At 33.4% G+C, this 20,000-nt stretch overlaps 1 protein-coding gene across 3 annotated transcripts in view; it reads right to left on the bottom strand.

The window, feature by feature from the left end:
• Positions 1–12,668, bottom strand: part of LOC136028281 (solute carrier family 12 member 6-like) — a 240,876-nt gene extending 228,208 nt beyond the window's left edge. For 2 of the 3 annotated variants that reach the window (XM_065706023.1, XM_065706025.1), the window contains exon 1: positions 12,376–12,662. In XM_065706023.1, the coding sequence (XP_065562095.1) occupies positions 12,376–12,409 (34 nt within the window). In that variant the 5' untranslated portion in view covers positions 12,410–12,662. Of the gene's footprint in view, positions 1–12,375 lie in introns of all 3 variants that reach the window. The other variant, XM_065706024.1, reaches the window with a different exon arrangement.
• Positions 12,669–20,000: the final 7,332 nt, after the last annotated feature.

Genomic DNA, 20,000 nt, shown 5'->3' with positions numbered 1-20,000 from the left:
CGGAGACAACCCACTTTTCGCTTTGCCCTGGAGTGTTGTCCGACAAAAACGATCTTTGGCAATCAGTCATTCAGTGAATACTGGAAAATTCGAGAATTTACAAACGTAGTGAATCACAGTTCTGAACTGAAGTATTGCAAGAGTCAGACACGTTTCAAACGAGTCATATACTACCTTTTTATTTTTAATAGTTATTTTCTAAATCTTATGAGAACATCTGCTTTAAATGTTAAGGCTCTTGCCGTCAATTTTGTCAGTTTTATCTTTATTTATGCTTTTCTAGCGTATTTGAAGAAAAATAGGTAAACAACTCTGACCTTTGATGTGAGAATCTTATCCGTATCTCAGCAGGTGAAAAGTTGGAAAGTAGGCCTCTCGAGAGAACTTAATTTTGATTAAAGATTATATAAGCTAGATTTCATTTTTCAAAAACAGATTTTAAATAAAAGGCAAAGAAACCTTGAAATTCAATTAGTACCAAAGAAAAAAAAACATCATAAGAACATCATAAAGAATTATTTATGGAGAAACATCGTAAAAATACTGCCGAAAGCTCTGTATTCAATTGAATGCTTTAAAAAGTTGATTGAAGGGACAAAAATTGCTTGAGGGACAAAAATAATATAAAAGCTCATTACAAAATTAACGATGCCATAAAAAAAAATAAATGCGATTTCCCACAAAATGATAAAATATCTTTTAGAATAAACTTTGTTTTCATTGCGGAAATAGACATTAAAAGAACTTTAGAAAGAGTGAAGTTGCTCTCCAACACAACCCATGACGATGGTCAAATCCATAGTAAATCACAAAAATGCATAGAGTCTCGAATCCATAATAAATCAGCAAGTTTAGCCTCTTTTTCTTTATAATTTACTGAATTAATGAGAATCACCGTATAACTACATACGATTTATTGTTTAACCTTGTTCATATTTACAACGACCTACGAAATCAGGCTACACCACTACTAAAGGAGGCATTGACCTGCTCTAGAGCAAAAAAAGGGGAATGACTAAAGATTAAATTAATAGTATATTCATAAATAAAATATTTACCTTATGGTATTTTGAATGTCTAGTGTTGTAGTATGGTTATGGTATTTTTAGTATTTACTTCTCTTTTTTTGGAAAGAAAATAAAGGAATGAATAAATGATCTATAGCATTTATGGGGGCTAAATCTACAGATACAATCAAGATTTTTTTTTGTCTAAAAGGTTCTTTTTTTTATTAATCCTATTATTTTTAGCGAGATCAAGAACGAAGTAATGAGGAGTGAGAAGCCCCTTTCATATAAGGGATCATTTCTGTTCGTTTTGAGCTTTAGTGTAGCTCCTTACTTTGAGCTGAAGAAAATTTTCCTTTTTTTGTTTAACTCATATCTAGAACGTCCTGCAAAATCAGGCTACATTAGTGCTGCAGAAGTTACTGACTTGCAGTATAAAAGAAAAAAGGAAGAGTTACTGAAGCTTAAATTAATGTTTATAAATAAAATATTCATCTTATAGAATTGTTATATTCTAATGTTTTAGTATGTTTATATTCATGGTATGATTAGTATTTTCTTCTTTTTCGTTGGAAAGAAAGTAGAGGAATGTAAAAAAGTCTCTAGGATTTAGGGGGGTCAGATCTATGGCCACAATCAAGATTTTTTTCTTGTCTAAAAGATTCTCTTTTTTGGTTAAGCTTACTATTTTTGGTGAGATTAAAAATAAAATGTATATAAAATGCATCTTGAAAGAGTGTTGAAAAGGAGAACATTCGTTGATCACATGACATTCTTTTAGCTGTATTTTCTTTAAGCAAAAAAGTTCATTTTGACATAGTTAAAAAAAAAATGTGAGACCTAAAAAACACCAATAGCAAAGCTTGAGAAAAATATTAAGAAACCACGGCTATAGATTATTTTAAATAACAGTGCCATCTATTCAAACATATGAATAGAGTTGCAAATTATAATTTCCGTATACTATGTAATTATAAAATGCAAACTATAATTAGAGTACGACACATCTAAAATTGAGTACGCCTTAAGTAGAGCTGATTAGCATGACCTGAAAGTAGTAGCTGAAAAACAAAGCCTCTGAAGCTCTCTAAAGTGTAACAGAAACCACTTTGCTTCAAAAAACTAACCTGCATTTTCTTTCGGAAAAACAAAATATGCTATGAACGCAGTCACATTAATTTTTTTTCGAAAATTCATTTAATTTCTGGTTTTGGGTTTTGGCACAGAATCAGTTTTGGGTTCTTTTTTCCCATCAGTAGCATCACTTGCAGAAGAATAAAATAAAATTTTATTTAAAAAACGGTCTCTGTTTTTAAATGCTATGTTTGGCTAAGGAACTTAAAAAAGTATTGGTTGAATAGAGAATCATCAAGGAGTAAAAAATTTTGAAAACTCAATCCAATATTTACAACTTAGCTTCTGAGCCCTCTTGGGAGAAAGACCAAAGTTTTTTGTTTTCACTCGACTCACAGGGTGAACTTAGAGTTTTCATTCAGGGGGGATAGCTCAAACTTGACAACGCCCACCCATGTATACAGCCTTGCTTGAGCTTTAGCTTGTAGGTGCATCCACGAAAAGCTTAACATAAAATGAAAATGTTTGTGCTTCTAGCCAACTGGCTACCAAAATGTTTCGACTATTCTGTCTTCCACCAATAAGAGCTTCAATAAAAGGAATTTGGTAAGGATAGTTCCCAACAAATTCCATTCTTATCAGACTTAAGAAAAAATAGGAGATCAAAATAACTGGAACAGACAGTGCGAGCTAGCTCTTTAATATACAAAAACTGTGTTGTGTCATAGTTCATTATATTGGTAATCTCAATCACAATAAGTAATTGTTTGATCTTGGGAACAAATACATCATTTACTGAACATATTGTGCTACTGTATTCGATCAGAAAACACTAAAACTACTGCTTCTACTAACAACTCCATGAAGGAAAAAACCATTTTGACCAATACTGCGCAAGCTCATGTAAGTTGCTCGGCTGTTTTTACTTTAATGGGCACCTCTCTTCGAAGGGGAAGGCCTTGCGTGGTTTAGGCTTAGAATTCGAAACCAACATTTTGGAATGGTGGGTGGAGAACTCTAAAAACACCGGAAAACTGATTATTTCTGTGTTAGAAATCAACTTGACTGACAGAGACGTAGCGTCTTTGTAGATTGGACGACTTAATTCATGTTTGTCACTTTCTAAATTAATATTAAGCTAAACTAAAAAAAAAGAAGAGATTGCTCGATTAATTGAACTGTATATTCAGGTCCATTTAAAGGGGGAACTAGGGCAAGCTGCCTCGGGTGTCGTAGCTGGGGAGAACCGCAGCTGGGGCTTCTGGGATTTTTTCATTTATATTTGAGTCAGGAGGGGGGCATCGTAACTAATTTTGTCCCAGGCACCACCAACCCTTGGAACAGATTTGGAGATTTTGAATCTATATTGTGTCCCTGCAGAAATCTAAGCCTGTTTTTCTTCTTTAAGTTTCTCTCACAGATCACTTGTTTGAACATTAGGGTACAAGATTGATGCCATCGAGAGATTACAAATGTGATATGGGGCTCTCTTATCATTGCTATTTCTCAGTCATTAACACCAATGCGGATTGATCCGGGAGGAATAAGGGTCCTAATCCGTTGTGATAAGCCCAAAAAACTACTGAGTCAATATGAAAGCCATACGTCATTCGTACAATAAAGAGAAAAACAATCCAAACGGTAAATTGAGCTGCATAACGCCCTACTCCCAGCCAAGGTCTACCCAGCTCGACATGGGTACCTGGAGAAATTTGGGGAAGGTAAAGAGGGAGGGTGTTCAAAAGCATAGGATGACTGCCCCCCCCCATAATGCACTTCCTGGCTGAAGGGCCCTGAAACGGATATCAGCACTGCCAGTAGAACTGTTAAATTCAATGCCGTGTTTCTTACCTTTTACTTTAATAATAAAGTCTATTGATATTTCTGCTCCTTAGTGGAGCAGAAATATGCAATATTTATAAAAGTATATCCATTAGAAAATTAATGAATTTTGTTCTTTATGACCACATAAAATATGAATATTTTTTGTTATATAATATTTTATGACGATTGAATACTTTTATGTCTAGGGTTGAATATCATTATGGTTGAATATTTAATGTCCATATAAAAATATGGAATTTCTTTGAGAACTTTTTCTAGTTTTTTTTTTATCATATCTTTTAGCCTCTATGACTATGAAATTGAGAAACAGAACCTCAAATTTGTTGTGACTTTATTATGAGCTTTATTACGAGTTTGAGGAAAATAATACCAGAATAGCTTTATCACAATCTCCAATAAAGTTTGGATGTATGTATTTGTTCCCTTGGCGACGAGCAATATATCACTATTCCAGATAAACCACGTACAAAGGGTTTTATTTTTGATGGGCATAAATTTGTCAAAACTTCTCCGAGACCGGCAAACGACTAAAAAAATATATGAAAATATATAGTAGGTCGGAAATACTACATTTTGATGAATGTAGTTTATCAGAAGGTATCTTCTGTATAAATGACAGGGGGGAGTAAAAAATTTTCACATTGGCTAATACAGTTAAATTAAATGATACTAATAGTAAATTTCGGTACAAAGTCGAAATGCTGAAAGATTTGGTAGAAAATGTCAGGGTCTAAATAATTGTTAATATCTTCAGAAAACTCCCTTCTTTGTCAAAATGGGTAATTACTAAAAAATATTATAATCCTATAGAGCTCAATTGTAAAAGTATATCTCAAGAAACTTCAATTATTTATAGTGAGCATTATATTAAACGCACTTGTCGAACCACTTTGTATGCAAATTCAACTGTTTAAGTCCATCCTCACTGATCGCTAATTTAAGAATATCAGCCTTAAAGCTTGTTCTGACACCTTGAAATTTCAAAAGCTCCAAAAATTCGTTCATTTTGCTAAGATGTTTATGTATATTTTCTCTGTATATTTTCGTGGATTTACTCTGTATAACTTCTAGGAAACTTTTACTAGGAAAGGGACTTTTACTTACTTTACTGTCTTTACTGTCCAGTTTAATAATATCATATTCTTCCATGGTGTTTTTCCGCTCTTTAAGACAAAGTAAACTAAATAATCCATATTTTACACCTAATTTTATACCAAACAACCGATATCTAGTGGCTAGTGACTTCAATCTGCTAAAGTTTAGGGGAGAATGTCTTTTTCAATATCTAAGAGGGGGGAAGATAAATCATTTTTTTTTTCTTTTTACAATGAAATTTCAAAAAAAGACATTTTCAAATGAAAATACTCTAAAAAAAATATTTTCAAAATCTAGGCGGAACAAAAAAGCTAGAATGTACAGGTCCCCCTACTCTCTACCCACTAAGCTCACTTCCAACCTTATCCAGGGCATACTCGTAAATAGCACTAATTGTCTTAACGTACTTGTATAATATATTAAACAAGGACTTTTGGTATATGTATAAAAGTTTTCTTGAAATAAAAGACTAAAGCCAAAAAAGGACATAAAACTTATTTTTTTACTATGAATCACGAAATGGTTTAGTAAAAGTACAGTGAAATCAAATTAATCGTACAATTTACTTATGAAATTTTTCCTCGCTCCAATACACATTCCAATAGTTTTGAGCAGGAGTGGCTCGAAGGGGGGGGGGGGGTAACTGACACCCTCCTTTGGTTCTTATAAAGTTGCATAAGTCGCTTGTTTTCACCTCATCGAGGTCCCAGGTGCTCAATTTTGAGACAGTCTAAGTTGTATTTCCTTCTAAGGTTTTGCAGCAATCGAAATGTGAAAAGACAAACAGAAAAATTGTAAAATGTTTTTTTTTAGACGCTACAGGGACCATAACAAGACAGGGCATTGGCCTTAGCATAGCTAAGGAACGAAGTTGCAACTTTATTCAAATTATCCGACTTCTAGTGAGAAATGTGGTAGCTCTTGATACCCAATATAGACTATACAAATTTACTTATTTACCCACAATTCCTGGGAGCAAGTTTATTTACTTTCTTTTAGCAGAAGTCAGGGAGAAGATTGTCAACTAGGTTTCGAATTCAGAATTTTATTTTGTGATACGATACCCGATGCATTATATTCTGATAAGCTTGAGGGTTTAATCCTCAATGCCAGCTTGGAAGGGACACCTAAAAAGAAACTATTAGATGTTATCGAGGCCAATGATGAAACCACGTAGGGTATTGAAGAAAGTATAATAGGAACATTGTCAAGGAGAGGATTTCCTCTGCATAAGTTATCTTTCCAGTCTTATGACTATTTAAGTGCGATGTCTGGTCAATTTAATGGAGCCCAGCAGGAAATATCTGAAATTCGTGATCTTTGTTTGCCCTATACTCCATGACAGGCCCATAGACTAAACGTTGCTATAGAACTTAGTGGCAATTCAAATCTTTGGATAGTTTAGCTTTCCAACATCCTTGACAAAATATACATGTTCTTCTTTTCACCTACAAAGCATTTTGCCACCCTTAAAGGAAACTCCTCGATTGAAAATAGCTGTAATATTCAAAACTTATCACGACTCGGTAAACTGCTGGGGCTGAAATCATACAAGCGGCAGTTACTTAGTATGAAGCGCTCCGGCTATTTGTGGTACAAAACAGATAAAGAACCCCGAAATCAAATAAAAGGTACAAGCTAGCGTCCTTCTGAAAGAGATTGTAAACTTCGAATTTATCACTTGCCTCATCTTTATGAAAAAAATATGTACAATATCAGGAGAACAGCAAAAAAACTTGAATAAGAGATAAACAGCATCGACGCAATCGAGATGCTTAAAGCTATGAAGAAACTTTTCGAAATATCGGACAATGAATGTACGGTTTCGTCAACAGTGCAAAAAGGTTTACCAGAATGAGAGAAGTTGATCCAGAAGCAGATCTCATGAGAAACCTTCGTTGACGGCTTGAACCCTCTCGTCTTGACAGCCGAAATGTCAGTCAAGCCAAGACCTCAAGGCATCCGTTCTATAGACAACAATTAGAATCTTGCTTGAAAGATTCACTACATTGATGGGAGTTAATCTCAGAGCTGACCTTGTCAATTTTCAGCCATTCTGTTTCCAACTTTAATTTTATATATAAAAGAAAAGATTTCAGTCGCAGGTATTGAGCTAGCAGCTATTTTTTTTCGAAACCGAGAAAGCCATCCAGATTCTAATGCTTTAAAAGTAGAGCTGCTTCTGTTTCAGTTTCGTTAATGTGCTACTCTCTTCAGAGAAATCAACACCAGCTTAACTGACTTAAACAACATTGTCCAGCAGCGGTTCACTTTGAACAAAAGGCAAATACAGACATAGCTATCCTTAGTTACACATGATGTATTCCATTTTAGCTTCTTGTTGTCTCCGTAGATAAGTGTAAATGGTAGAAGGTTAATTATGATAAATTTTCACGAATCGCATAATGTGGCCTACGAATCGTTTAAATGATGGGATCTTACCCCACCTGGCCTTGGTCCTTAGAGCCACCTATGGTTATTAGGGGGCTGGGGGTGTATTTTAAGTCATAACCTCATTTGAAAGAATAAGCTTAAACCAAGTTTTCAGCATGTTTACTGAAGGAGAAAGTCGTCAATTCATGAAATTTACAGGGAGGGGGGATCTATTTCTTAATGAAAACACAACAAACGGAATGTGCCAAAAATATCAAAAAACTATCTCTCAAAACTAGGGGAGGGGAATATCAAGTGAGACAGATGGCCCCCTCCCCAATGGAGGCCACTGCTGAGGGGACAGTGGCCCTCAATTATTCCAAAGTATTTCTAATGTGACATAGAAGACTAATTCATAGGCCTGCCTATAGTGACTTGAAAGGATGGGGGCGTCCCCGAAGAAAAAATTGACATTGTCAACCTGGAAAACCCCTTTTGGTATTTGCTCTGGATGACAAATTGTCTTATTTAGTTGGTAAATTTGGTCACTCAACAGACCATGTAATAATGATACAATAAGCATTATGAATATAATATCTAGTTAACCAACATTTATTTTTGAATAGTTTCAAGTAACAAATTATTTAAATAATCTAATTAGTCTCATATAATAAAGATTTTGAAGCATTATTCAAAAGAAAAACGTTCGAAGATTCATTACGCCAGATATATAGGCTGTAGCTGCTCGAATGACTAAAATCCTCACAACCACAGGCTGTAGCTTTTTGAGATACCTATGTTATGCTTAGGAGAGCAGAATCAAATTTGAGTGAAAGATAACCAGGACGAATGGGGAACTAAGGATCAATTGGGAAAAGTGATCCTTTGAGTTCAGCAACAAGCCCAGAAGTTATTGATTAAAATCTACATTAGTGCCAAGAACCATTTTTAACTCCAAAAATTACGCCCCATTTCCATTTTTATCACCTTTTGGGCATTCAAGTATGAACTCAATAGTGCTGATGCGATATTGCTTTTTTAAGGATCTAGGTCATTGATTTTTTCCCCAAGAAAATTTGGCAAGAACAGGGAAAACAGCTCTATCATTAACATATGCTTAGCTGGACAGCATCAAATTTTTGGAAATGCTGACACAATATTCCTTTGCTATTTTTTCAAAGATAGTGATTAAGACAGAAAGTGGGGCAAAATGATAGAGAGAAAAATGGTGGGGAATAAGAATAGGGCAGGAGAGAATTTGAATTCAAATGGCAAAAGCCTTTGTAAATTTTTCGGTTGCTTTGTGCAAATTCAAAAGCAATAGGGAAAACAGTGTGTCAACAAATACATAAAGATTTCTTGGTAATACATAATACTTAGTATTGTTTAAGGATTAAGACATTGAATATGTTGGTTATAAACTATAAAAAAAGGGGAGTCTGAAAATAATAGCAATTTCCTTCAAAAGTAAATTCTGAAGCTTTATAACTAAGTTAAGAAGTTTAAAATGGAAACAATTCAATAAATGAAAGCAATCTTAAAAGAAGAAAAGTATTCATGGGGAGGGGGCAAATATACAAAAGAATAAAATTTGTAATGTTCGGAAAATGCATACGAGTTTCTAGACCCAAATATCTTTCAAACCCTTGCCACCACTTAATCCCACCCGAAAACAACCTCACTTTTGTTTTAGTTGAAATAATTTCTCCAGCTGCCATTTGACTGGAGCCTCTTTTTAGAGGTTTGGGTTAGGTTTTTAATTAAAAGTTTGAAATAGTAATAGAGTTATCCAAAATCTAAAACATGGCATAAGTGTTAAATTCAAAAAACAAGAGAGTCAATTCCACTAAAATACTTAGCATATTTGTCCTATTATAGGCACTTCCTAAGTATTTAAGGAATAAATGAGTTTTTAGAAGGGGATTTATTTTTTTAAACATTGGATTTTGTATTTGAAAACTTTGGATTTAAGAAGAGAAAAGATAAAGTTTTAAATACAAAATGAGAACGCGATACTAGATATTTTTCGTTAACAAGGTTTCTAATATGGAAGAAAGAGATTTGAATTATATCCAAAACCAAAATTACAATTTATCTACCACAGATAAAAACAAAAATATGGAAGTTAAATTTTTTTTATTTTCAAAATGGAAGGAAACTTGAAATTTAACAGATTAAAAGACTCAGTGCACCTCTTCCATTCTAGATATCCTATAAGCAATAGAAAATAGTTTTATCACAGAGATTACAAACTTTTATGCTTAATTAGGAAAGTTGAAATAAAAGAAAAGGAGTTTTTTGTCAATTAAGAATCAGAAATATTTTAATTTGAAAGTTTGCTAAGCGAAACAATCTAAGGCAGGCAATTAGCTAAATTTTTTAGCAATAGATAGGCAGTCAAAGTAACGTCTACAAGTATATCTTTTTCTAAATAACAGCCTCTTAAGACAAGATAAAAACAGTATTTTTTTTTTTCCAGTAACACTGGAGTAGGACACAAAAATAGTAACCAAAACGTGACCCAAAAATAATGTAAAATTTTGCTTGTTTACATTTTTTCATACTTAGATAAACTTTTTTTTTAAGTCAGTGGCCTAAATATGTGATAACATGAAACATGAACTAGTGGATATTATTTTATATAATTGGTAACTCCTCGTAACACCTAACCAATCACGTGTAGCTGAAGCCAATATTTTTTTAGAGTGCTTTTATAATCAGGCTCCGTTGGTTTACGACCATTACAAGAAAGCATACGTCTTTTTTTGCCTGAAGCCTTAAGTCAGGCAGGTATATCTCATTATAAAGGGTACATGCAATTGGTAAGTCTCGTTAAAAGATCACTAATTTTATATGGAATTTGGTAAGGATGTTCTTTTTTGTCTCAAGGCTCGGGGACGGAGCTGATATTTTCCTGAATAGTTTTTCTCAAGGCAGGGGGAGTAGGTAGAAAAATTTTCCCGGTCCTCACGAAACAACATACGATACAGTTTTTTTTTGCCTGTCGTCTGACAAGCTCTTTCACTAGACGTTAATAAACAGGATGTGACTTCTGATGCATCACCATTACCATTCTGACGGTTCTTATGCATCATTGTATACAGTATATTCATTACTGGCACCGAAACAGCAAAAATGCCGCCGTGCACATATTTCGCATATAATCTTAAAATGACACAACGCTTGAGAAACTATATTGCAGTCTAGAAACCTAATTTTTCCGGAAGGATCATAACAAAGTACCGCGTCATGTCAGTCACGGCAGCTGGAAGTGCCCAGCATGTGGAGTCAAAAAATGCGAAAGCTACCGCCTTTTTTTTCAAGTGAAGTTGGTTTTAATATAAGACCAATACAAGAAAAGTTTATCATTTTAGGCAATTTAGTGACAAAAAGTTGAATGTTTCACTTCAGTTTCGGGTAAATGGTCAGTATACCGGTTAAGAATAGACCGGAAGATGATTTCGGATGTCGTTCAGCGTGAAGGCCAAATGAGGGCTGAAAGAACTGATTGCGTCTCGGATTAAAGAGCAATAAAGTTTTAATCCATTTTGTGTATTCTCTCACGATATATTTTATTTGCTAATTGAGGGGAAAAACTGGGCTTTAGAATTTTATGGGGCCTATTTGAAATTGTTCAGCCTGAGGGCCAAATCAGGGCCACAAGGATGGGTTGTGCATCAAATCGAACAGTAAATTTCTTATCAAGTCTCAATTTGTTGTTTTTTTTTTATCTTTTCACGAAATATTTTATTAGGTAGATAAGAGAAAAATCTATCTTTAGAATGTTATTAGTTATTAAAGCGACTGATGTTATCAGTCGCTTTAGGACTGATGAGGGTCGAAATGATGAATTACTGATCCGTATCGAAGAGTAAACTGTCGAAATTGTATTGATCTGTTTTTTATTCTGTTTTTCTATGACATAATTTCTTATCTAGTAGAGAGAAATAAACCAATCCTCAGCGTTGTATGCGGCCATATTGAAATGCTCCAGCCCGAGGGCCGAACGGATGGATGGTGCATCGGATTGAACGGTTGACGTTTGATCGTCATGAGCAGTTTTTAGTTTTTCTTCTTTTTTTTCTTAGCTAGTTGAGGAAAAAATACCATTCTAAGGATTCTGTGGAGGCCATATTAAAACAAAGACAAGGGAGAAAAAGAAACCAAAAAATAGGAAGAATTCAACCAACAAAACATAATACGAAGACATAATTTTACTAATCTAGTTAATGTTCTCTTCAGTTCTATCTTGTGTTGAATATATTCATCTGAAATGTTAGTTATTATCTAGTTTATCTGTCATGAATATTTCATACGACACTATTCCAGGATATACTATGTATTCAGAGCTGTTAGCCAATTAAGTATATTATCCTTTTATGTATGATAGTGTTCTTAGTGTTTTTGTTTAGTGTATTTTTAAGTGTATTATCGACTATTCTACATATTTTTCGGTATCTCCCTATATTTACAAAACAAACCAATGAGGCAAATTTACCTTAAGTAATCTAATGAAGCAAATATAAAAGAGCTACGCCTATGACAGGTTAAAGGCAGTTTAGGGGACATTCGAGTTTAGACTCTTGTAGATGATAGGAAGATTTTTATATGTGAATGCTTACTTGCTGAACATACAACGCGTTTTGTATAAATAGTATCCAAACACATTCTTACTAACATGGAGAAACCGGATCACCCATAAAGAAATTATTAGAAGCAGAGCTGGAGCCGTGTCCCCTTTCTATACAGAATAAACCAAAATCCTAGACTCTTTGTCATCTCGTGTTCGGCCGAGGCACTGAGGGAAGAGACAAGCCAGGAAGCGGAACCAAGAGCCGGCTTAGATTCATAGGGGACAGGGTTGAGAAAACAGGAGGTACCAACTGACTGCAGAGAAAATATATTAGTTTCGCTTACGCTAATGGTAAATAGTGTACAATCCCTGGCAAAAAAAAACAGGTACCACGTTATGACAGCTTACCTGTTTCCAATTCTAAACATTCTTCTCCATCCATTTTCTATGGATAAATAAATCCAATATTTGGCAACTGTCTAAGAGATATCAAAGTTGGAATAAAATACGAAATAGTCTAAACTTATATAAAAAAAATTAACCAATCAGTCTAGAAGTTGAATAAAAATCCAACAACAAGAAAAAATAAGGTCGACGGAATTCACTCTAGGGCTTTTAAATGTTGCAGAAAAATGTTGCAACAGGGACACTAATCTTTCAAACACCTGTCATAAAAGCAATTCCTAGCCAATACTAATACTGGAAAACATTTTCCAGTGCCGAGATTCCAATGAGTTACAAGAAACTTTTTCCAGTAAGGAATAGCGCAAGCTCAACTGGAACTTAGAAGGAAATCTCCAGCATAAAAGACTACACAAGAGAAAAGTTGACATATGCAAAACCATGTTGACGCTTCTTGGCGGATATTGTGTATTATCTGGAATAATACACAATATAATGATTACATATCATTAGATGATTGATTAAAAAAATTTGTTCAAAAATCTTTAAATTGAATCATTTTGGAGCTGATACACGCAACATCGTCTCCGAAAAATGGATACAGTGATTGTTTGAATCTGTTACATTATCATAACGAATTTAGGGACTTGTATGATATACCTCCTACCTAATATTCTTCTAATAGGTTTCTCTGACGCTCAACCCTAATAAAATATACCTAAGTAAGATGTAAATTTAATAATTTGGGAAAAAAATTGGGTTATATATTTCCACATTGGGGGGTTGGGGTAAGTTATAGTGGGACTAAATGCATAATGTGATAGGTACAATTATTCTGCATGTTATATAGTAGGAATTGATATCTAATTTTACATTGTCCGAATACTTTACCCCCTACCCCCCGTAATATACAAATGTATAAACCAAATTAAATATTTTCTATCTATTTTGTCACTTCTCTTTATCTTGTCTCACGCTAAGCTGAAAAAAAACTAACGAAAAAAACCGGTTCAATAAAGCGTCAATGAATGACCGACTTAGAGGTAGGGGGTCTATAAAACCAGTACCCGAATTTATTATTAAGATATATATTATTATTGTTACTATGATATAACACTAATATCATATTATTACTTTGATGATGATATAATATATAATTTATAATCAACAATTATAATAACGGTTATGATAAATACTTTTTAAGGCATATATATATGTAAATATAAGGGGAAATGCACCGTTAGGTGGCAGCAAGGCCCCTAAATTTGAGAGGCTAAACAAATTTGTTTTGATAGTTTTAGATTGATCTTATAACTTTCGTTGGGTAGTAATTTCGCCCAAATCGGGTCAAAATTAGTGTTTGCCAGATAAAATTACATAAACTAACACATTTTGTCACATAATTTATTTTGTTGCTTATAAAGCACACTAGAACTGACACACTAGCCAAGGAGGACAAACTTAAGGCAGCGTGAGTAGACTATTTTGCAAATCACCGGATCGTAGCATCCCACAATGATCTTTAAGCACTTTAAGTCATACACTTAAAAATTTGGGAACGTTAAGATTGTTTTCCAAGAGAAAACTTGCAAAGCAGGTGAAACATCCCCTTAATTTATCTTTGCGAACCCTAAGACGTTAATTTTTAGAAAAAGTTGTCCGGGAAACGTTACGTTGTCTGAAAAACACGTGTTTGATAATATTCAAACAATCTTTTTGTCAACAGACATTTTGTTAAGACTGTTTCTTGAGAGAAAATTCATTGAGCCGGGAAAACATCCTTTTAATCCATCCTCACGAAGCCCAAGACGTTACGTATTAGAAAATGTTATCTGAAAAACCTTAAGACAGGCCACCGAAAAAATTCTTTCAGCCGAATTTCACAGTTAGAACGGAAGCTTTCTTTAATTAATTTATTGTCATTTTGATTTTTAGCTGATCGTTATCTTTTCCAAATATAGTTCTTATCTTTAGAGGAGTTTTCATATAGTTAGGATACTAATTTTCAAACTATTATTTACCTTCAATAATGGATCAGGCAATCCAATTCATTTCTGCTTTCTACTATTTCCTACCTTTCTAAATATGGGCTCTTTTCTTTTAGAAGATCAATAGTAACATAAAAATAAGAAAAATAGTTCCCACTACGAAACAGTCATTGTTCATATACGCGCCAAATCTAAAAAGAAAAATAAACTACGGCAAATATGAAGGAGATGCTCGTTTTTTAGACAGATTTCATAGCAGAGTATATTTTTTAATGAATTTGTTTGTTGTGAAAATGAGTTTGAAAAATCGACTGACTCCAGTGAAAAAGGTTCCTGCCTTAGAGGATAGCGTAGAAAACTACCAGTTGTTTTTAACCTTTTTTGATGAGAAGCCTCTTCTTCTGATTTGCGTAAATTAAGAAGAAATAAAAGTTATTATGCACAAAAAACCTTCAACTCAAATAAACCTTGGACTGGAGAAAGCTTCGGGAGGTAAAGATGCTTTAGGTGGTGTCCCCGGTAGCTACACCCACGACTCAGGATTCAAGTCTCTTAGAAAAATTCCACTTCAGTTCCTTTCCTCTTTATTAGACAATAGATGAAATCAATGGCAGTCAATAAAATAAAAGAAGACCCAATCATTTCTGAAGTATGAATCAGTATAACAAGAATAATAAATTAAAATGTAGTAAATATGACAACACTGTTATTTCGAACATGAATTTAAAAAGCAAGTTCTTTGGAATGAAAAAGTTCCCTTAGATAGAAACTTGAAGCATCAGTTGTCACAAAAATAGATGCCTCTGTTAACAATCCTTTCTCTTTGTGATAAATTTTTGCTTGTTTCTAAGGACATCGAGAGATGGCAAATAGTTTTTAGTCGTAAACATGGCTAATGTTACGCTACAGCAGGCTGGAATGAAAGGATTTTGATAGTATTTTCTCAAAAAATAAATATAGTATATTATCTAGGTAATAAAGCAGTCAAATACATGGTAGATTATACTTAGCATTCAATTGTTCTGTTGCCACCAATATATGGTCAAAAAGCTCTTGTTATGTTTGTTATAATATGTTCAGTTTATGTAGTGGTGACGCTATTTTTACCTGGCCGGTGCTTTTAAGTTTCATTAATTGGTGACATGCCCATATGATCTGTTATGGACACCCTACGACATGAGATTCAATTGAAACAAACAATTTAATTGTTTTGTCACCACCATTATATAGCCAAAAAGCTCTTGTTACGTTTGTTACATATTTATTTTTTTTTTTTATTTGGAGAAAACACTATTTACACCTGCTTGGTGCTTTTAAATTTCATTTATTGCAAACATGCCTATATAATCTATTACGGGGACCATACGAGATGAGGGTTATATTACTCGTATTACATAGAACAAGGAGTGGATGCAGAATCAAGGTTTGGAGCTTGCACCAAAAAAACGTAGGCTCCGTTACTAGTGTTTTTGACCCCTCAATACCTAAGAGTAAAGAAACATTTGACGTTCAAGGGGGGCCTTTACCCTTAAAATTAAGCTATGTATAGCACCTGGACCTGTTAGGTTTGTTGATTCCGACTAGACAGTAAAATCAACATGAAAAGTAAAACGGCCCACCCTTCAGTATAAGAAATGATTCCTACTTTAGCTTTAGCTTTACTCTCCCGGTCTTATTAGACAGGTCAATCTTAACTAGACGGCAAAGTCAACTTGTAAAATAGAGTGCCTCTTCTTTGCTTAGCTCTTGCTTTATCCAAGTCTACTGAAAATCAACTGATTTTAAGCGAACTTCGTCGGATTTATGACAAAAGCAGTTGGAAACACTGAACAAATATAAACACCATCTCCATATGCGTGCAGCCTTTCAAGAGGGTAATCTTGTCCTCGCAATTCTGTGGCGTTTAGCCAAAAGCGGATAAATCATCTTTTCAAGTTTTTCAGGAGAGCAAATTGAGTGTTAAAGTGTTTCCATCAATTTAGTAATTTGTAAGGCGAAAAATGGGTAATACCTAATTAACTTGGTTTCTCATGACGAATCAAATCGGCCTGGATGAAAGGATTTGGAAGATACAGAACTAATCCCGTTTTGGTATATTGTTTTTCTGAGGTAAACCTCACATATCTCATCCAAAATTGGAATTATTACCCTTATGATTAGACCAAACTGTATATCTTGAAGAAAGAAATCTATTGGTGTTAGCAACTCACTTTTGCCAAAAGATGACTTGTCCCCTTTTGATTAAGTTCCAAAGAATTTCACTGACGCTTTTTTTTACTAGTTTACCTCCTTTTTATAGCATTTTTTTATGACAATTGTTTTGAATGGAATCTAGTTCTTAGTATAGCGTATTGACTTTATTTATATTGCTGGCAACAATATAACTGCGTCTTTTGGATATTTTATTGAATCTAAGAACGTAAATAATTTCCAAGATTGTATAGGCTTGTCATGACAACGAAATCAAAACTAATAACGAGGAAAAGTTGTACAAATCACACATATTCCAACAATTTTTCCCTTTAAGAAAGAACTGAAAAAGGTTCAGTTTTCAAACCACTGTTAGCATACCCACGCTGGAAAAAGAAGATGAAAATGAAGAAAGAAAAGACATCAAATAATTGTAATCGAATCAAAGTTACGTTCTAAGCTGAGAAGCTATTTTGATAAAGTCTTACTAATATTGCCTATTAAAAAAAGAAAACAAAACAGGACTTAAGTTTCATATATCGGGTATAAAGTAGGTTTCTTTTCCATACTTATAGCTAAGATCTACACATGTTACTTAACGAGGTTCTGTGACGATAGTCACGAAATCGTAGAAACAGCATTGATTTCAAGACAACCTTGCTAACAAGATGGCTGGAATATTGCAGAGTGCAGTGGAAAGTGCAGTTCCAAAAGTCCACTGAATTCAACTCTGATGACATTAAATAACTTTCAAGAATTAAAGGTGATAAAACAAAACTATTTCTAGGAATCATCGTATATGATTGCTTCTTCTTCTTGTGTTATGAGGATATCAACGGATGTTTTAAATATGTTGCTTCAGCCAAAAGCCAAAAAATTAAAACGTCGAATGTTCAACTTTCTTTTATACCCATAATTAAATGTTTTTTTCATAAAGCTTAAGAATATTTTTTAGAAATAGTAATAGGTACAGCTTGGATTGTGAAACTTCTCCAGAATTAAGATTAAGTAAACAAAGATAAAACAAAACCTCAGGCTAGGTTTTCATTTTCAAAAATCCTTCTTTAACTGAAAAGGACTCTTTATGAACGACGTTTGACATTTGAAACTTCAGACAATCGAATTCAATGGCGTTGACAAAAAACTTAACAGGATTTGTAAGCATGTAGTAAGGAAGCTCTAAAAATTATGGACACATTATAGTAAATAGTTTATTGATTTAGGATTTTAGAAAGAGGAATGCAAGTAGGGAATTTAAGTAAATTTAAGCCAAGTCTAGGCTCTTGAGATGTTTTAGGAGTAATTAAATTATTTCATAGAGTAACGACGAGGGAATAATAACATAATCCTAAAAAACTTTCATGTATGATTTGTTTTCTACATTAGGTAACAATGGACAAAGGTAGGAAGAAAAGACGAAACAAAAAATAACTTTCTGGTCAAATAATTATTTACTTATTACATTCATCTATTTGACCTGTTTTATGATGTTTAGACGACTTGTGCCTCTTCAGGCCACTTGCCGAAAAATCCTATATACTTGTCTGCTTTAAGATATTTCTGCCCGAGGCTGCATGGTTGTAACAGCAATAGTATAATTTATATTTTAAATGAAATTTTTTTTCATGTTTTCCAAATCAGGTAAGAGCAGTCAATGCAGTAGGCTTAATAGCGCAATAGAATGTCTCTAATTTAAAACCCGGGATTAAAATGTCTACATTCTGTCCTGGCATTGAACAGTTAGCATTCTAGCTTGGTTTTAGGTTCCCCAAAAAGTAAAAAAAAAATGCTGGCATCCTATCATACTCAAAAAATATATTTGATAATTTTAGATTCAAATTAATAAAAAATTTCTTAGTAATAAAATATAATACAGAACTTTTCATATGAAAGTTAGTTTTGACATTAATACTTAAAACAAACAAGAAGAATCCAAAAGATTCTCTAAAAGGAGTGTGTTATGCACCCACCCTACCCCCCTCAGAGTCAATTCTTTATTCAGTACGACTGCCACTATTTATTTGGATTTAAAAATAAAATTTTTCAGTAATACGACAATGGCAAAATCGAAACGAAAATGGTGCATTTCAAACAAAAGTAATAAGCGATTTCAAAACTTAGAATTAACATAAATAATCATAAATAACGTCGTTTAGGCTAAAATTTAGCATTGGTTTCGGTAAAAGCTTATGCACGAAACAATAACTCTCCCGAAGTATCCATATTGAATGCCTAGTTTAAATATATTCCTTTCAACGAGGAGAGATTATATGGAGAGGGGATGTTATTTCCATATCACTCTGAATGATTTTCAAGCAGTTAAAAATTTGGGTTTATAAACTCACTGTTTGAAACTACAATCACCCCTCCTCTAGAAAGATCCATTAACCCCTCCTCAAATCCATAGAAGTTGATTTTTAACTAACCAATACAGTTAGTAAATTAATGGTAAATGAATCAACTCAGTCAAACGAAACCTACAAACAGTTATCCATGCAAAATCGTTCATTTCGCTTGGACTGCGTGTAAGTTTAAAACAATTGCCTTACCCCAGTATATTTTCAAAGATAGATTATCTAACCATTTATTTTGTGGAAGATAAGAAACTTAGGGGTGTTTTGTTCATTTTCTAGATTAATCAACCATTCTTATGCTAATACCTTTTGGCAGATAAATTTAAAACTAATACTTGGTGCGTATTTGTAACTAGTTTGACAAGTAAATTATTTAATGTGTATAAATATGTTTTATATTATAACACTGTATATTAAACACAAAATACTTTTTAGACTTATAATGTGCATTATTTAATGTATTATATTGTTTTTAACATCAGTTTATTAGACTAAATATATGCAAGAAGAAATTTTTGCACATTTAATAGCAGAGGAGATGCTTTTTCATGCATAACAGATAACTTAATGAGATTTTCCTGCCCCCCTGGAAACTAAAGTCAGATTTAGTTTTGTTAGACAACCTTTAAACTTAAAGCAGAATTCCCTTCTCAAGCAACAAGTCTTGTTGACTTCTCTCAGTTTAAAAACTTCCAAATATAATGGGGGGGGGGGGCGAATCAGATGTAACAGATCAGAGAGAAGACATCAGACCTTTAATGAGCGATAAGTAAGGAGCAACCTTTGTCAATATTACCCAAAGCTGTATAAAAAACTGCTGCTCTGAAAATTTAATAACTTAAAAAATTTTAATTTTTATACTGATTCCATACATATAAAATGTATGAAGTTTTAAGTTGCCTGTCGAATTTTATCAGCAGAATGAATTTGTATAGTTTTAGAAAAAAGACAAAAAAAACCTGAAAAAGGAAAAAAAAAAAGAAAAAAAAAAAGAAAGGAAAGGGGAAAAAAAAAGAAAAGAAAAAAGAGAAAAAAAGAAAAAAAAAAAAGGAAAAAAAAAAAAAAGAGAAAAGAAGGAAAAGAAAAAAAAGGAGAAAAA

This window comes from Artemia franciscana, chromosome 6, assembly GCF_032884065.1.
Source record: "Artemia franciscana chromosome 6, ASM3288406v1, whole genome shotgun sequence".
In the NCBI taxonomy this organism is placed as follows: Eukaryota; Metazoa; Arthropoda; class Branchiopoda; order Anostraca; family Artemiidae; genus Artemia; species Artemia franciscana.
The sequence above is the reverse complement of the archived record's forward strand: the minus strand, read 5'-3'. Positions and strand labels throughout refer to the sequence as shown.